At 39.3% G+C, this 14,687-nt stretch overlaps 1 protein-coding gene across 1 annotated transcript in view; it reads right to left on the bottom strand.

The window, feature by feature from the left end:
* The window catches only part of LOC139659153 (astrotactin-2-like), a 169,443-nt gene that overhangs the window by 58,055 nt on the left and 96,701 nt on the right, over positions 1-14,687 (bottom strand). The window contains exons 3-4 of the mRNA XM_071537373.1: positions 12,260-12,412; positions 4,606-4,611 (exon numbers count right to left, since the gene is read on the bottom strand). Coding sequence (XP_071393474.1) covers positions 4,606-4,611; positions 12,260-12,412 — 159 coding nt within the window. The remainder of the gene's footprint in view (positions 1-4,605; positions 4,612-12,259; positions 12,413-14,687) is intronic.

The raw sequence follows: 14,687 nt of genomic DNA, 5'->3' as shown, positions 1-14,687 counted from the left end.
CTAATATCATATTATATTATATTAATAGCCCTGCTTAAGTGCGTTGTATTTCAAATATTCTGCTCCCCTTGGACGCTGCCCCCTGCTCTGCAAGTGGCCACTCGCATGACGTATGATGCTACGTATTACCAAGTTTCTTTACTCCTCTCCACCACTTCCCACAACCTTTAATAAAAAGTACTTTGGCTATTCCTTGCAGCTCTGCATGTTGGGCCATAGTTATTGTCTCAAAGTAGGAAATTGGTCGCAAACTGCGCGAAAATGAGGTAAATTTGGTCTTAATTTTACACATAGGAGTAAGAGCATGTTTTCAACATCCCTATGACATAAAAGTACTCATATCCAACATGATATCACACAAATAGGTGAAATGAACTCTAAAACGGCGATTTACGTGCTGTGGACACGTATTATGGGAAAATAACGTTTCTCCACCACAAACTGAATTACGTTCCCCTGCAACACATTGAAATACCGTCCTCCGCCACAAATTTAAATATGTTCCTCCAGCACAAGTTTAAATATGTTCCTCCGTCATGAATTGAACTACATCCCAGGTTGGTTAATGGTTAAGTTTGGGCAAGTAAAATGACTTTGGTAAAGTTTAGGCAAACAACTTGGTTAAGGTTTGGGTTAGGGTTAAGGTTGGGCAAGTAAAACAACTTGGTTAATGTTAGGGAAATGGCTTGGTCATGGTTAAATAAGAAAAGCGTTTGTTAAAAATTAAAATGTGACTTGAGGTTGAAATGTCCTCTGTAAACGCTGGGAATCGAACCTCGGTCAACGGCGCTGAAGGCAAACGCATATGCCCATCCACCATGCTACTTCAATGTGACACTTCTTTCTGTTCATAGTTGTGTTTCCTTCATGTAACCGTTTCATGCTGGGACAACATAAATTTAACATTTTACGTTCCACCAACACATAATTTGCTGTTAACAAGTCGTGAGACCAGGTTGCCATATCTCAGGATTTAATTAGGAGAGCTCGAGAGGTGCCATATCCTGTTAGTAGTTAGTGGAAGATTGCTGCATTTAGACGACGTCAAGCACACACATTTAGGGAGCGGAGGGATGTTTTGGAAACACTCAATAATGTCAATTTAATGAAAATATACCAGTTAGACACGTATGGTATTGGACTTGATGGACTGATGCTATCTCCCCATCTATGGAAATATTTTATTCTCTCTCAGCAGAGAGTAATCACCACTATACAATTCTTGGCCATAGGAAATAAAACAACAGTGCAACAGCAATGATTTGGGTCCATCACTGCCTACTATCAGCAGAGCAATCCGTTTAACCCTGTGGGCACTTACGGCACCTCATATCATACACAGATACACCTCACATCATATAATCAGGTTTATTGATTTTCCTACCAATCAACACCATATTTTTCAGAAACAAGTCGCTTTCATGCAGCTCGCCGGTTTTCCGGGAGTTGTTGATATCATCATAAGTGTTACCATAGCACCCAAGTGGTTTTTGATGCTGATTATATGATTCTTGATGTTGTTGTCAACTGGCCAGGATCTACACATGACTCTAGAGTTTGTTTTTATCTCACCCTGTTTTCTACTTATTTTGTCTCATTTACTTGCACTTTGTTGTTTTGTCCTTTCCTCTGTTTTCCTTTTAAATGTAAAGCAAATTGTTTTTCTTTTTTTATGTAAAGCAAATTGAACTTCACTGACTGGATGAAATATGAAATAATAATAATTGGGAAAAAAATATGTCTTGTTTTTGGAAATGTGCAGTCAACTCAGTGTGGCCTATTTCCCCCCCAAAAAAAACAAACTACAAAACGTCATTACACATTCACTTCACAGCTCTTCCCGTGTTGTAAAAGCATGCTGAGAAAAATTCATAAGACTTACTCCTATGCATTGCTGAGAGGTGACAGATGGTGAAATTAGGTGAAAGACGCTTGATAACTACCTCTTAGGTCCAAGCGTGAGCAGTGGGTAAATTTGGTCACAGTCACACTTTTAACGCAATTTTAACACGAGTAGTTTTGAGACATTTGATAACTACAGGCCCTCGTCTCTTTTTCTATTGTGAATCCTACCTTCATTCCCCTGGGGTGCCACAACCCCAAGGGAGGGAAAAACACAAATAGGCATTGATCAGTATGATTAAGATCAAAGTAACAATTTGGGACATTTTCAAATAAATGAATGTCTGTTTTCCTACCTTCTATTGCAGTTTGATATCACACAATACCGAATTAACCATACCCAGTTCATGAAAGCAATTTTTACATTTGCTGTTCTAACCACCCGGTGCCAGCTAGGTCTTTCCCAGAGAAAATCCTCTGGCACAGAGGAAGTGACGCATTTTACGTTTCCAGCAGCAGCAACAGCTGTTTGCTTGGAATAAAAAGAACTGGCACCTACAGAAATTCAAACTGCATCAATAAAAAAATCCAAGGAAAAATACATCACAGTACTGGCAACACTGTTTGATTGCAAACAGTGCAAAAACACCACAGCGTTGACGGCTTATCACAATGTCAGAATGACAATGACAAGACAATGACAAGATGTCAGAATAACATGTATATGGATGATCATCGCTTACTAAATAAATGTAAAAAAGAAAAAAACAATTATGATGAACTCAGTCCACCAAAATCCTTAATGTAATGCTTTGAACGCACTTTTACCCACCGTCTCCTCTCTTGCCTTTTTCCTCTGATCCGTACAAATACAAATGCATCATCAGTTTTTTGCAGGCCAATCACACACAATTCAGCTGCATTTCATGCAGTTGACTATAGTCTTATTCATTGAACCCCTGTCTCACACTGTGCCTTCTGGACAGATGACTGTGCAATGTGACAATGTGTCCAAATTGCATAAACAAAGAAAACTGTTGTCCCCATCTGTGATTTTCAGTTTTGTGTGATGAAACAGACCTGCTCTCTCTGTGACAATATTATGTCACATTACCTGTCTTGTCAATCAAACCTTTCCCATCTAACCCCAGTTCGCCATTATGCTAGTAATCATCCATTCTCTTCACACTGGCTGAAGACAAATCAATAGCAGGCTTTTACAAAAGCCCCTTGCATTAACATGCATCCTAGGTGATCATAATTGTAATCGGATAGCACAAAAAATGTATAAAATCCAGGTTTAAATGCATGGGTAGATCCCAGGAAGAGCATTTTCTTTTTTGGTCTACAAGGTACTATGCACCTTGCATACTCTAAATGAAGAGGGTGTGCACCATTTTCCCCAACAAATTGTTTCCCCTAGGGGCCAAGTCCACGGGTTCCAATGCTCTGGCTTGAGAAACCAATATCCCCCTGTAGCCTGTGTCAACAGATCTTTGTGCCATAGTAGTGCCCATGACACTCAGTGCAACAAAGGCATCATCTCTGAAACTATGTTTTCTTGGGCTAGCAGGGAATCACAAGGGTCACTGACATTTTTTGACACTGTACACTGTCTCATGAACTGCTACAGGTCTAATTGATGCATTGGCACAGTTTCAGCTCACAGAGAGAAGAGTGGACATTGAACATTTTCTTTGGAGGCATTATATCAACATCTTCCTTCCTACACTTTCATCCAATCTGGGAGACTACCCTTGGATGCAGTGATGATGATGATGTCGGTGTTCACTATTCTAGTGAAAACAGACAGTTCTGGGTTATCACGCCCATCTGATGAAAGTGTTCCAAAGCCAACTAGGTACTGCAAGTTATTTATGTGGTAAGTGTTCTGTTCTACCATCACAAATGGCAGTAGCTAGGCTAGAGATAGCTAATTCTCAATGTACACAGTGACATGTCATCAGCTGAGCAAGAATCAATTTGGTGCCTCATGGTGACATAATGTGCATTTTCCTCACCCAGGCTCAGTTTTGCCACCTCAGGGTGCCAAAGCTGGGGTAGAGATTATAATTGTATAGCTTCACAAAGTAATGTAATGAGTAATGAGTTGTGTCCCATTAAAGTAAAACTAGCCATAATACAAACAGAAGATCAGACAGAGAGAAAATTGGTCAGTCTGATGGACAGATATTTACGTACCTATGAGATTTCAAACACTGTAGAGATTACAGTGTTTTTGTCTGTGTCTTTGTCTGTGTCTCACGCTTGTCTCTCAGTTCCTCTCTAGGTCTCACATGCACAAAAACAGACACACAAAAGCAAACACAGACACATACACTCCTCTGATTTGGCAGTAGATCAGCAGCGTGGCCTGTCATAGAGAAGCTCTGGGGCTGCAGACCCATAGCTGTAATCACTGTTTTGTCTGCAGTGAAGATTGAGGGTTGCTAAAAGTGCAGCCGAGCAGAGAATGAATTAAGGAACCATGGAACACACACACACACACACACACACACACACACACACACACACACACACACACACACACACACACACACACACACACACACACACACACACGCACGCACACACACACACACACACAGCACAACACAGCACAGAAGTACTTTCATGTGCTACTTCAAAGCATCAATTAAACAGGAGATAAGAGGGATAATAACCATAAGGTTATCCTCATCTTAATGAGCCAAAGGATTCTTTGTGACACATCAAAACACTACCACAGCTCCTAGCCAGCACATGGAACTGCATTAACACTGCAGCAGGGAATAGGGTGCACAAAGATGCATGCAAATAAGGCAGGGAGTTGTTATGGAAAAAACGTAATATTTGACAGAACCACATTGTGTGATGACTTCAAAGTGTAACCGAAATGGTGGCTACAGCAGAATAACAAAATGTTTTGTCTTCTCATTTTTAGAGAAAATAATCTATCATATGAAAGCGTTCAGAATTGGTACTTTGTTAATAGTTACAGACCTTATTCATACACTATATGCATGTTCTATGAATCTATATACCATACATTTCATGGCAAAATACTTCAGCTCATGTGTCATTGACATTAATTACACTAGTTCTATGACTATTATGACTTCTCTGCAAACAGGGTTGCTTAGTGAGTTTGAATGTCATATCTCTTCAGCAATTTCTTGTCACTGTCTCTGCCTGTCTGGTCGTCTGCCACTGTATCTGTTATGTCCATCAAGTTGCTCCTCTTCCTCTCTCAATGTCACTCTGTCTCTCATCCGTCATGGTTGATAAGTGACATGTATCTTTTCTACTCGAATGAATGGATCACAAGCAACTGGTAGTAGGGATGTGGCAATCATTACATTTTCTAATGACGATTATTGTTGATTAATTGTGATTCATGTTTTAATTGTTTTTATCCCCAGGGAGAGTGAGTAATGAACTGAAATGAAATAACATGAACATGAAAGAACATTAAATAAATAAATAAGTCACAACAATATGAATAATAAACAATGTGCTGTGAATCGGTGAAGTCGTATATTGGCTTTGCAACAAGATCCATGTTGCTCATTGTGCTACGTTGATAACGTATGATGATAATGATAACGTAGGGCCGAGGGAAAACAGCATTTGTAAACTTCAAATGGTTTGCACGCACAAAATAGAAAGGCTGGAACTGAATTCCCTTCAAAGACACCAACAGACCGCACAGCGTTACAGCTCATGTCCGCATCCACAGCAATCTGGTAACCTAATGTACAAAAGACATAAAACATCATGATGTTAACTTTATCTCTGGAATAAAACAACAAAACCAAATCAGTGGCTGCGTTTTTATTTCTAAAATATGACAACAGACTTGCCTGATATCAGACAGAATTGTCAACTCGTTACGCTCCATTTCCATCTTCAGTCTGACATTGCCTCCACTCTAACCGATTTCCATGGGGGAGGGGAATTCGATTTTCCCAAACCAATCACTAGAGACCAATGTATCCGCCTGAATCTAACGTCATTTTAAGTCGACACTGATGCGTAGCCATGACAACACTAGAGACGGTTCAGAAAGTATAGAGCATCTTTGACAACACAGAGCGAAGTATAAACAAAGTACGACGTCTTTTAATCGATTTAGAACAGCCTCGATAGCAGCGTCTATCTTGTCTATAGTGGTCGCCATTGTTGTTATTACTCCTCCTTGGTTCCGGCGCACAGCTTGACAACGCTTGACAACAGCTTGACAATGGCGTTAGTCCCGCCCGTGGCGCTGATTGGCTAATCGGCTAATCGTTAGTCCCCCCCGGCGCTCATTGGACCGGACGATTTTTCAACGGAGAGAAACCGTTTCATGTCACGATGCCAGACCAGAAGCAGTGGAGTGGGCGGATTCACAGATCTGGACCTAGGCAAACAATAGACAGTATACAGGCGAAAAATGGCTTAGCCATTATTGATTATATAACACATTACAGGCACATCGCCAAAATCGCTTGAGTAAGCAAAACACCAAAAAGAACCAAGCAGTTAAATGAGAAATAGCAAGGTATTTAGGTATTTAAAAAACATATTTGTATATGGTATTTAAAAAAAACATCCAGATTTCTTCAGTCATCATGAATTTCCTGCATGGGATTTTTGGAATGCGTTTTTATGCATGCACTCCTTCCCATTTTCTCTTCCAGCAGGACAATGACCCTAAACATGCATCTAAGCTATGCCAGGCCTATTTGAAGTCCAAGCAAGAGCAAGGAGTGCTGACTTGCATGGCTTTACTTCCACAGTCACCAGACGTCAACGCCATTGAACATCTTTGGGAACATTTGAAAAGGGAAAAGGCAAAACATAATGTAACATCACTAGACACTCGACAAGAGTGTTGGAATAATGTGGATTCTTAAATTCTACAAAAATTTGCAGAATCGATGTTGCAAGCTGTGATTAAGGGAAACAGTGGACATACCAAATATTGAGAAATTCTGACTTTCAGTAAATCCTAACAAACTTTTTTTTTTATTTATATCTGTGATAAATAAAGTAATCTTGTTTGAGAAACATAATTTGACTAAAAATTTGCATTAGTTTTTAATAAATTATTAAACAGTTCTTGGTAGTGGACCCAGACTTTCGGGCCCCACTGTATACTGAGCTCATTTAATTCTTCTCCAAAAGTGGTTTTACACATGCACTTCTCCTCTCCTCCTACTCTGACCCACAATTAACACATACTGGCAGGATTTCTCTGAAACGGTTCCTTGACATAGTTTGTCTGGAAAAAGTCTGTTCAAAATTGTCTAACCAGTAGCTGTCAAGATCCATGTTTTTATCACATATATTGTACAGAAATACAGAAGTGCAATGAATGGTTTCAGTTCATGCACAGACATATCTCTTCATCACACTATTGTTCTTAAGTGGGTGACAGGACATGCATTTTGACAAATTTGCAAAGGTATATGCTTCTATTTTAATATGGACGAGGAAAATTCTGAAGGTGAAAACAAAACAATGATTGCAATCATATAAAATAATTGCAGTTGGCTCCTATAATCACATGATTATTCAGTTACTGCAGCAGTCCTAACTGGTAATATTCCACTTGTGACATTAATTCAGGAACGTGTGTGCATATTATTGGAGTCACCTGTCAGTGTGACTTGTAATAAACTACACAGATGGTGTCCTCCACTCCCCCTGTCTGTCTAGTTTCACCCGGTCAGATCCACACAGCATGGATCCCTGTACTACTGAGTCAAAGGCTTTGTCTTTAGAATGGCCCCTAGCTCATTACAATGCCAAAGTCATCAGTGACAATAAGGGAGAAAAACCTTGCAGCTGCACTTGAGCTTAATCTACTTCAAAACCACCATCCATGTAAAACATGCAAATATACAGTGGGGCTTGGGGAAACAGCAAGAGAAAATGAACTAATTTACTGCATAAAATGTTGTATCAAGCTGAGCAAAATGAAAAAAAGTAAAGCATCCGCCAAACCTCTCATCCATTCTCTTGGCCCTCACCCTGTACACTTCTCAGGGAATATGACAAGGCATTAATTTCCTTTACGCAGCACTAATCTTCTGAGTCTGGCCAATGAACTGCCCCTTTTTACCTTGCACAAACTAATTGAGTTTCTTCTTTAGTTAGAGGGGAGGGGAAAAAAAGTACTTGTCCCATTAACTTGTTTGTTATCCTGGACCAGACTCTTGTGCTGAGAACACACTTTAACCTGTAATTATAGGCCCTGAAAGGAGTTTCTTTCGCCGTTGTCCTCAGAGAGAAAATCTCACAACAGTGTCCTTCACAGACTTTTGAGGAGATTTTCCTGCATGGAAAGTGTTTGATTTCACAAAGGCATCATTTGCTCACAAAATTATACAGTGCAAACTCCAGTGCTATTCACTCAATGAATTTATCTAATGACGCATGATACTTTTGAACATTTCAGAGTTAAGCCCATAACAGCAAATATGACAGGCACAAAATTAATACACTGTGATGTAAAGCTTTCCTGCACTTTTCTAGATTACCATGAGCATTAATATTCTCAAACAGTGGCTAATCTTGCATTTTAACCCAAACAACTCTTATTGTGTGCCTGGTAAGATTAATAGTATACAGATAAAGTATGTATAATATGCAACATTTAAGTGCACTACTTTTCATTTAGAAGACAGGGAACAAGAGGGTGATAAGCTACCCAGTTAAGGGCAGGTGAGATGTTCAAGGTTAATGTCTCATTTCCATGGTGGGCAGAAGTTCTTTTATGGGAATAAAGGTATGACCAATGGCATAGATGGCTTTTTTTTTTTACTGTAATGTATGCTTAAAATTGTTTGGAATTTTCCTGGCCATGAGTTGAATTTATGAGAGAGGCTGGGGTCACCTATACACTACATCTCAAAATTGCATTCACTCACCAAGGCCTGGCGTGAAACAACGTTCCCATAGGTGCTTATAGAAATTGAAAGCCTAAAGAGCAAGCCAGCAATAATAATGAAAGATATTACTGTAAAAGTCCTGTTTACAGAGGCTTAATTTATATTTTGCACATTGAACTGACTTTTTAGAATAATCTGTAAATTTAACCTATTCTAACACCAAAAGTTGCAAATTAATCTTCCTGACTCTCCTCAAAAAAGGCATAGGCCCAATCCAAGCCTTGACTTAAGCACCGCACAGTGGTGCTTACGTTGATTTTTATGCACTCACTCGACTCAGCCATTTCCAACCTCACATGGGGATACATGGCCCCCATGCAAAATGCACACTTGAGGTGATGAATATGTAAATCAAGGCAAGTCCATTTGTACACTCCTTTCCTCACATGCCCAAAACCCTACAGTATATCTAGTACTCTCATCAGTTTCATTATGTAAAACAAAAAAATCTGCATACTAATAAATGCCAAAGACATCAAATGGAATAGGAACTGCTGAGTCACAAAAACGTGACGGAAATGAAGTAGACTGTGCAGTGCTGTTGATTGGTCTTTGGATAACCGGATTGGTATTTAAAGCAATTTGACAATTTTAGTCCAGACAAGATGCAAACTGGCATTTATGTGCTAGAGTTTTTAAGTGATCATCAAATGAGATGGCACTACCAGGGAGCATGGACCAATAAATAATTTAAATGTCCTGAGTGTAATGGACACCCACTGTAGGTGTGTGCAACAGACCAACACTGGCAACATCCCCCTCTCCCCTCATGTTTGTCTGGGTAATGTGCCACTTCCATCCTGGCTACAGAGTGTCTGCCAACGCTGAGGGAATATCTCCAGCCTCTGCCTCCCGCTGCCTCGTACAATTCTTAATGACAATAAGCAGATGCACCACAGAATAAATACACTCAGTATCTACTTTATTAGGTACGCCTCCCTGTTTACACAAACAGCTCACTCCTCCTGTGACAATAAAAAATAAAGCATAAGTAATTAGCATGCCAACAGGGTCAAGAGGTTCAGTAACTGTTCAACTAAGACCTTCTTTTACACCTGGCATTAACATGCGCCTTGGGTGATAATCTTGGGTGATAACGTGTAACCACATAAAAGTACAGGTGTAAATGCACCAGACACATTGAAGACAGATTGTAAGGTGACCAGGGACGCATTTGGTCACATCAACAACAATGTGTGAATGCAATGCACATATAGGAGCTATGTTAATGGAAATAAACATTTGCATGTGGATCCAACCAGGAAGCACAAGCAGCAGACAGCTGCATTCAGTAACATACAGTAATATATTACCACAAATGATTGTCAGGACACTTGTCGATGGTGAACAAGATAGAGGGTGAGGATGAGGTTTATATTGTCAATTTTAAAGTATGTAAATATTATGGTGAGGGAAAGATAAATCTGGTTTCAATGTGTATACCACATGCATTTTAATGGTAGGTCTCAATATAATCCAGCATCTTCAGATCTAGACACAATCCAAATACAAGACACATGTTAATGCCAGGTGTAAAGGGGTCCTAAATGTTGGAATGGGCAAGATGTGTAATCTAAATGACTTGAATATGGTACGATTGCTAGTGACCTGCAACAACATCTCAGAAACAGCCACCCTCCTGGGATTTTTTACACAGAAAGGTGTAATGAACAAAAACACCCAGTTTGCAGCAGTCCTGTAGGCTAAAATACCTGATGAGAGGTCAGAGGAGAATGGCAGGTCACACTTAATACTAACCATCACTAATAAATGGTGAATTAATCATTTTTTGACATGAGTTATCATTATCTGGTTAACTAACAACTATGGTAACACTTTATAATAACCATCAATAATAAATGGTAAATTGATAGTTAATTAAACTTTAGTTAATAGTTATTTTACTGTTAACAAACAATGAAATTATCATAAATAATGTTTACTAATTATTAGTAATGCTATAATTTATGTTATTTTATCATTAGTTTGTGTAATATAAAATCATTTGTTTATAAATTATATATTGTATCATAGCTGATAAGAGACGGTAAAAAGGGTAAAAAGCTATGACACAATATATAATTTATAAACAAATGATTTTATATTACACAAACGAATGATAAAATAACATAAATTATAGCATTACTAATAATTAGTAAACATTATTAATGATCATTTCATTGTTTGTTAACAGTAAAATAACTATTAACTAAAGTTTAATTAACTATCAATTTACCATTTATTAATGATGGTTATTATAAAGTGTTACCACAACTATTTGATTTGTTAATTTCATTTATTGATATATGTACACTATATCAATACATCATTCATTAATTAACTGTTAATGACATGATGAAAGCATTTATCAATACATAGGATATGATATTAATTCCCTCTCCGATGTTTCACTGAATTAGGCCCACAACACCTCAAGAAGGCTCAACAGTGTATTCCGGCGTCCCAGAAACAGAAACACCCCCTCTCTGCCCACACTCAGCACACCCAAGTCCGCTGCACTGCTGTCACTGTCACCTGCACCTTGTTATCAACAACACTAGCTTACATCACACACTACCATCAATACCCCTTTCTATTCAGAACATGAAGTTACACACTACATCTAAACCCTACCAAGACACTCATACTATGAAGTTTACATCCTACCCTCCCCCAGCAGAGAGCAGATACCTGACCAACTCAGCAATTACTCATCAACTTATTGTATCATAACTGTTACATTTTGATTGTCTTAGCTAAAAAAATCTTAGTAATTGTGTTACTAAGTCAAATACTTTTAAATACCAAATTAATTATTCATAAATTAATTAATGTATCATAGGTGCCATATGTGAAGGACAAAGGAGAAGACAACTTCCTATTCAGTTTGTATGTGTGATCGCCATAAGTGTTTGCGCAAAGTTTAAATGCAATGAACAATGCAATTAGAGAGGGGCATGTTAGTGAGTAGAAAGCAGTTATTATTAAGAAATTCATCTTTTCATATATAACTTTTTATGTCTTTTAAACTCTGAAAACATGTATTCAGGGATTTCATATAGGCAACAATGCAGGATATCCAATGCAGGGAGGCCAAAAGGCAATGCTTCAGCAGATAGACATGAAAAGGAGAAAATGTACGTACACAAAAACACACCCAAAATCTTGAGTTTGCAGATCAAACAAAGCTGAATGGGAACAGCTCAAACATGTGTATCTCATGTGTATCTCAGACCCATATAACTCTACACTGCCTTAATCAGGCCGATATATTTATACAACTGTTGGAAATTACTTCTAAAGACAAATATACCCATCTTAATATGATTTCCACAACAGCACCAAAACTCAGCAAACATGGTCACAAAGTCAGCTACCATGGTCAAACATGGTAAAATGAAATAGAACATTTGAATATTGTAAATAACCATGCTTGCTAGCACTGTAATATACCTGTGTGTATAGAGACACTGTCTTACCTCTGGTGTGGCTGGGGCCCCTCTTGCGCCCCGTGGACGAACTGTGCGTGACATGCTGGAAGTGAGCCATGTCCATCGTGGTGTTGGGAGTACGGAAGCTCTCCTTGAACCTCTGCATCAAATCCTCTACTGACTCCTGCTTTGGGCCAAGGGCTATGGAAGAGAGTGACAAAGTGAAAATGGCAGGCATGTAAAAAGGCTTCACACTGAAAAGCAGGTTGCAATGTGTGAAAAACACCCAAGGCAAGGTATAAATAAATACAGTCATAAAAACATGCAAATACCCCAAATAGCATGTAAAGCATGAATGTCTATAAATTTTCTGCTGTTGTATATTTAAGACACTAATTATCACCTCACTGTTTTAGCAGAAAATAATCTGGAAAAGTTGTTTTGTGCTAAGGACCTACAAAGACAAATACAGTGTATGTGAGGCCATATACCTGGCTAGTCAGGTATTATTAGTTTATTATTTTTGTTTTGTTTGTTTTTAAAAGATTGTTTTGGGCATTTTTGCTTCATTACGATAGATGGCAGTGGGGGGGGGGCATGGAAGTAACATGGTATGCAGTTTAGCCAGCTGAGCCACTTGGCCCCAGGTATTGTTAAATGCGTGTATAGAGTCACTGTTATTTCTTCAATTTTATTTTTTCTGACTTTTAACTTGCATTAGTTCAATATTGTCTCATCTCTACAGGGATCCTGCCACACAGGCTTCCCCCTCATGGCTCAGTCTCACTCTTCATCTTAAACCCCTGATGAAAGAATCCAAGAAAACTGGCTGTGGGTAGAAGAGGGAAGCTATACTTCTGCTTTGCTTCCAGTTGGCAGAAAATCACAAACCCTCAGGGAAACTCATATGACCCGTCTAGACATGCTCTGGCTCATTTATGCCACCAAGGAGACTGAATATTAAAGCAGAATATTCTCCCCTCGTTGTCTCTCAGACATACAAAAAGGTCCAAATAAGCAGATATTTAAAAAACACACAGAGAAACAGCTATTCATCTACAGCCTCTGTTAATAGCCATTGCCCTGTTTGCCGTGGCTTGCGATGCATCAAGAGTTGAATTAAAGTGAGATATGTAGACCTTGGAGTCTGTGCAAGGAGTGATGATTTGTCTAGACATGGGCGATTTACTTGCAATGCAGTGCAGTGCTGGGCTGCTCCACAGTGTCCCAAAACGAACAACTGAGTGGGGGAGTTTGAAGACAAACCTGGCCCCCAACTCACAGCTAGCCATCTCCAAAGACAGGTCCATTCATCACACCCACCACCACTACCCCAACCTATCATCTGCATCTTTTGATCTGTCAGTCGGGCTCTGAGTGCACTCTTGACATGAATAATGGTAATGTGTTGCTCTCAGTGGATGTTCATCATGCATGTCAATGAGTACAGTGCAGGAGAAGAAGGAGATGAAGAGGATGGAGGTGAAGGTGGAGAAGAAAGCTCTTATGCAGAGGAAAAAGAGGAGAATGGAAGGTTAGAGGGCAAAAGAGTGCAAGAGTTGGGTATCATGAAAAATTTTAAACAAAACTTTGGCAGTTGACAGAATAGTTTCTGCTGTGATCTAACAATGTTTCTGTCTCTGTGTTTATGAAACTAATAGCTTAGACAGGGGAGATAAATGTGTGTGTGTGACTGGAGAGTATGGGGCTATAAATAGGATGGACTTAGCAACTTTGCTATTTTGTCTGAATGACTCAGCTGAAAAAATTCAAGCCACCATAAAAAGTGCTGTAGTGAATCTGAATCAAGTGTTGCTGTCACGATCACAACTGATCCATCCAATAGTGACCACCTATAGGTTGGTGCTAGGACTTAGCGTGGCAGCTGTTGACAGGTACCTGCCACTGGCCACTGCCTCTCTGAAATCGGGGATCCCAGTAGCCTGGGTGATTACTCAGGTACCCTAACCCTATGGTACTGTGGCTGGGGTATACTGTACATTAATGTAGATCTCAATGGATCATGCGAAAATGTAACACTTTTTTGAAAAAGTAAGAACTTTTTGGAAGCTAGTAGTTACTACAGTCAGTGGTGGAAATGGGGGGGAACGCACGGGAACGCCGTTCCGGCAGTAAAAGTTGGGAGGGAACGGCGTTCCCGCTCAGATTTCGAAAATCTATTCAATATTTTTTATAGGGGGAAATCGCTTATAGCTGTTTTACACTGTTTCTAAAGCGTGTTCATGAAACAAATAAAATGTATTGTGCTTGAACGCACCACAAATCCAGCTACAGCCCATACAGCCAATGGGAAGGTGTGATACTGAAGGGTCCCTGGAACCAGTCCATTAAGTGTCAGCGTTGTCATCGCTAGCGGCTACAGGTATGCTGGAAGCTGTTGAGAAACTCATCAAAATTGATGGTGGTGGTTGCTTTCTAATTTCCTTAAACATTGGTAGCGTCTTTGACATATCTA

Source organism: Centroberyx affinis, unplaced genomic scaffold, assembly GCF_046629955.1.
Source record: "Centroberyx affinis isolate AG114_WGS23_722 - 3 ecotype Tasmania unplaced genomic scaffold, CSIRO-AGI_Caff_v1 ptg003023l_1, whole genome shotgun sequence".
NCBI classification, from domain to species: Eukaryota; Metazoa; Chordata; class Actinopteri; order Beryciformes; family Berycidae; genus Centroberyx; species Centroberyx affinis.
This window is presented reverse-complemented; position numbering and strand designations above follow the sequence as displayed.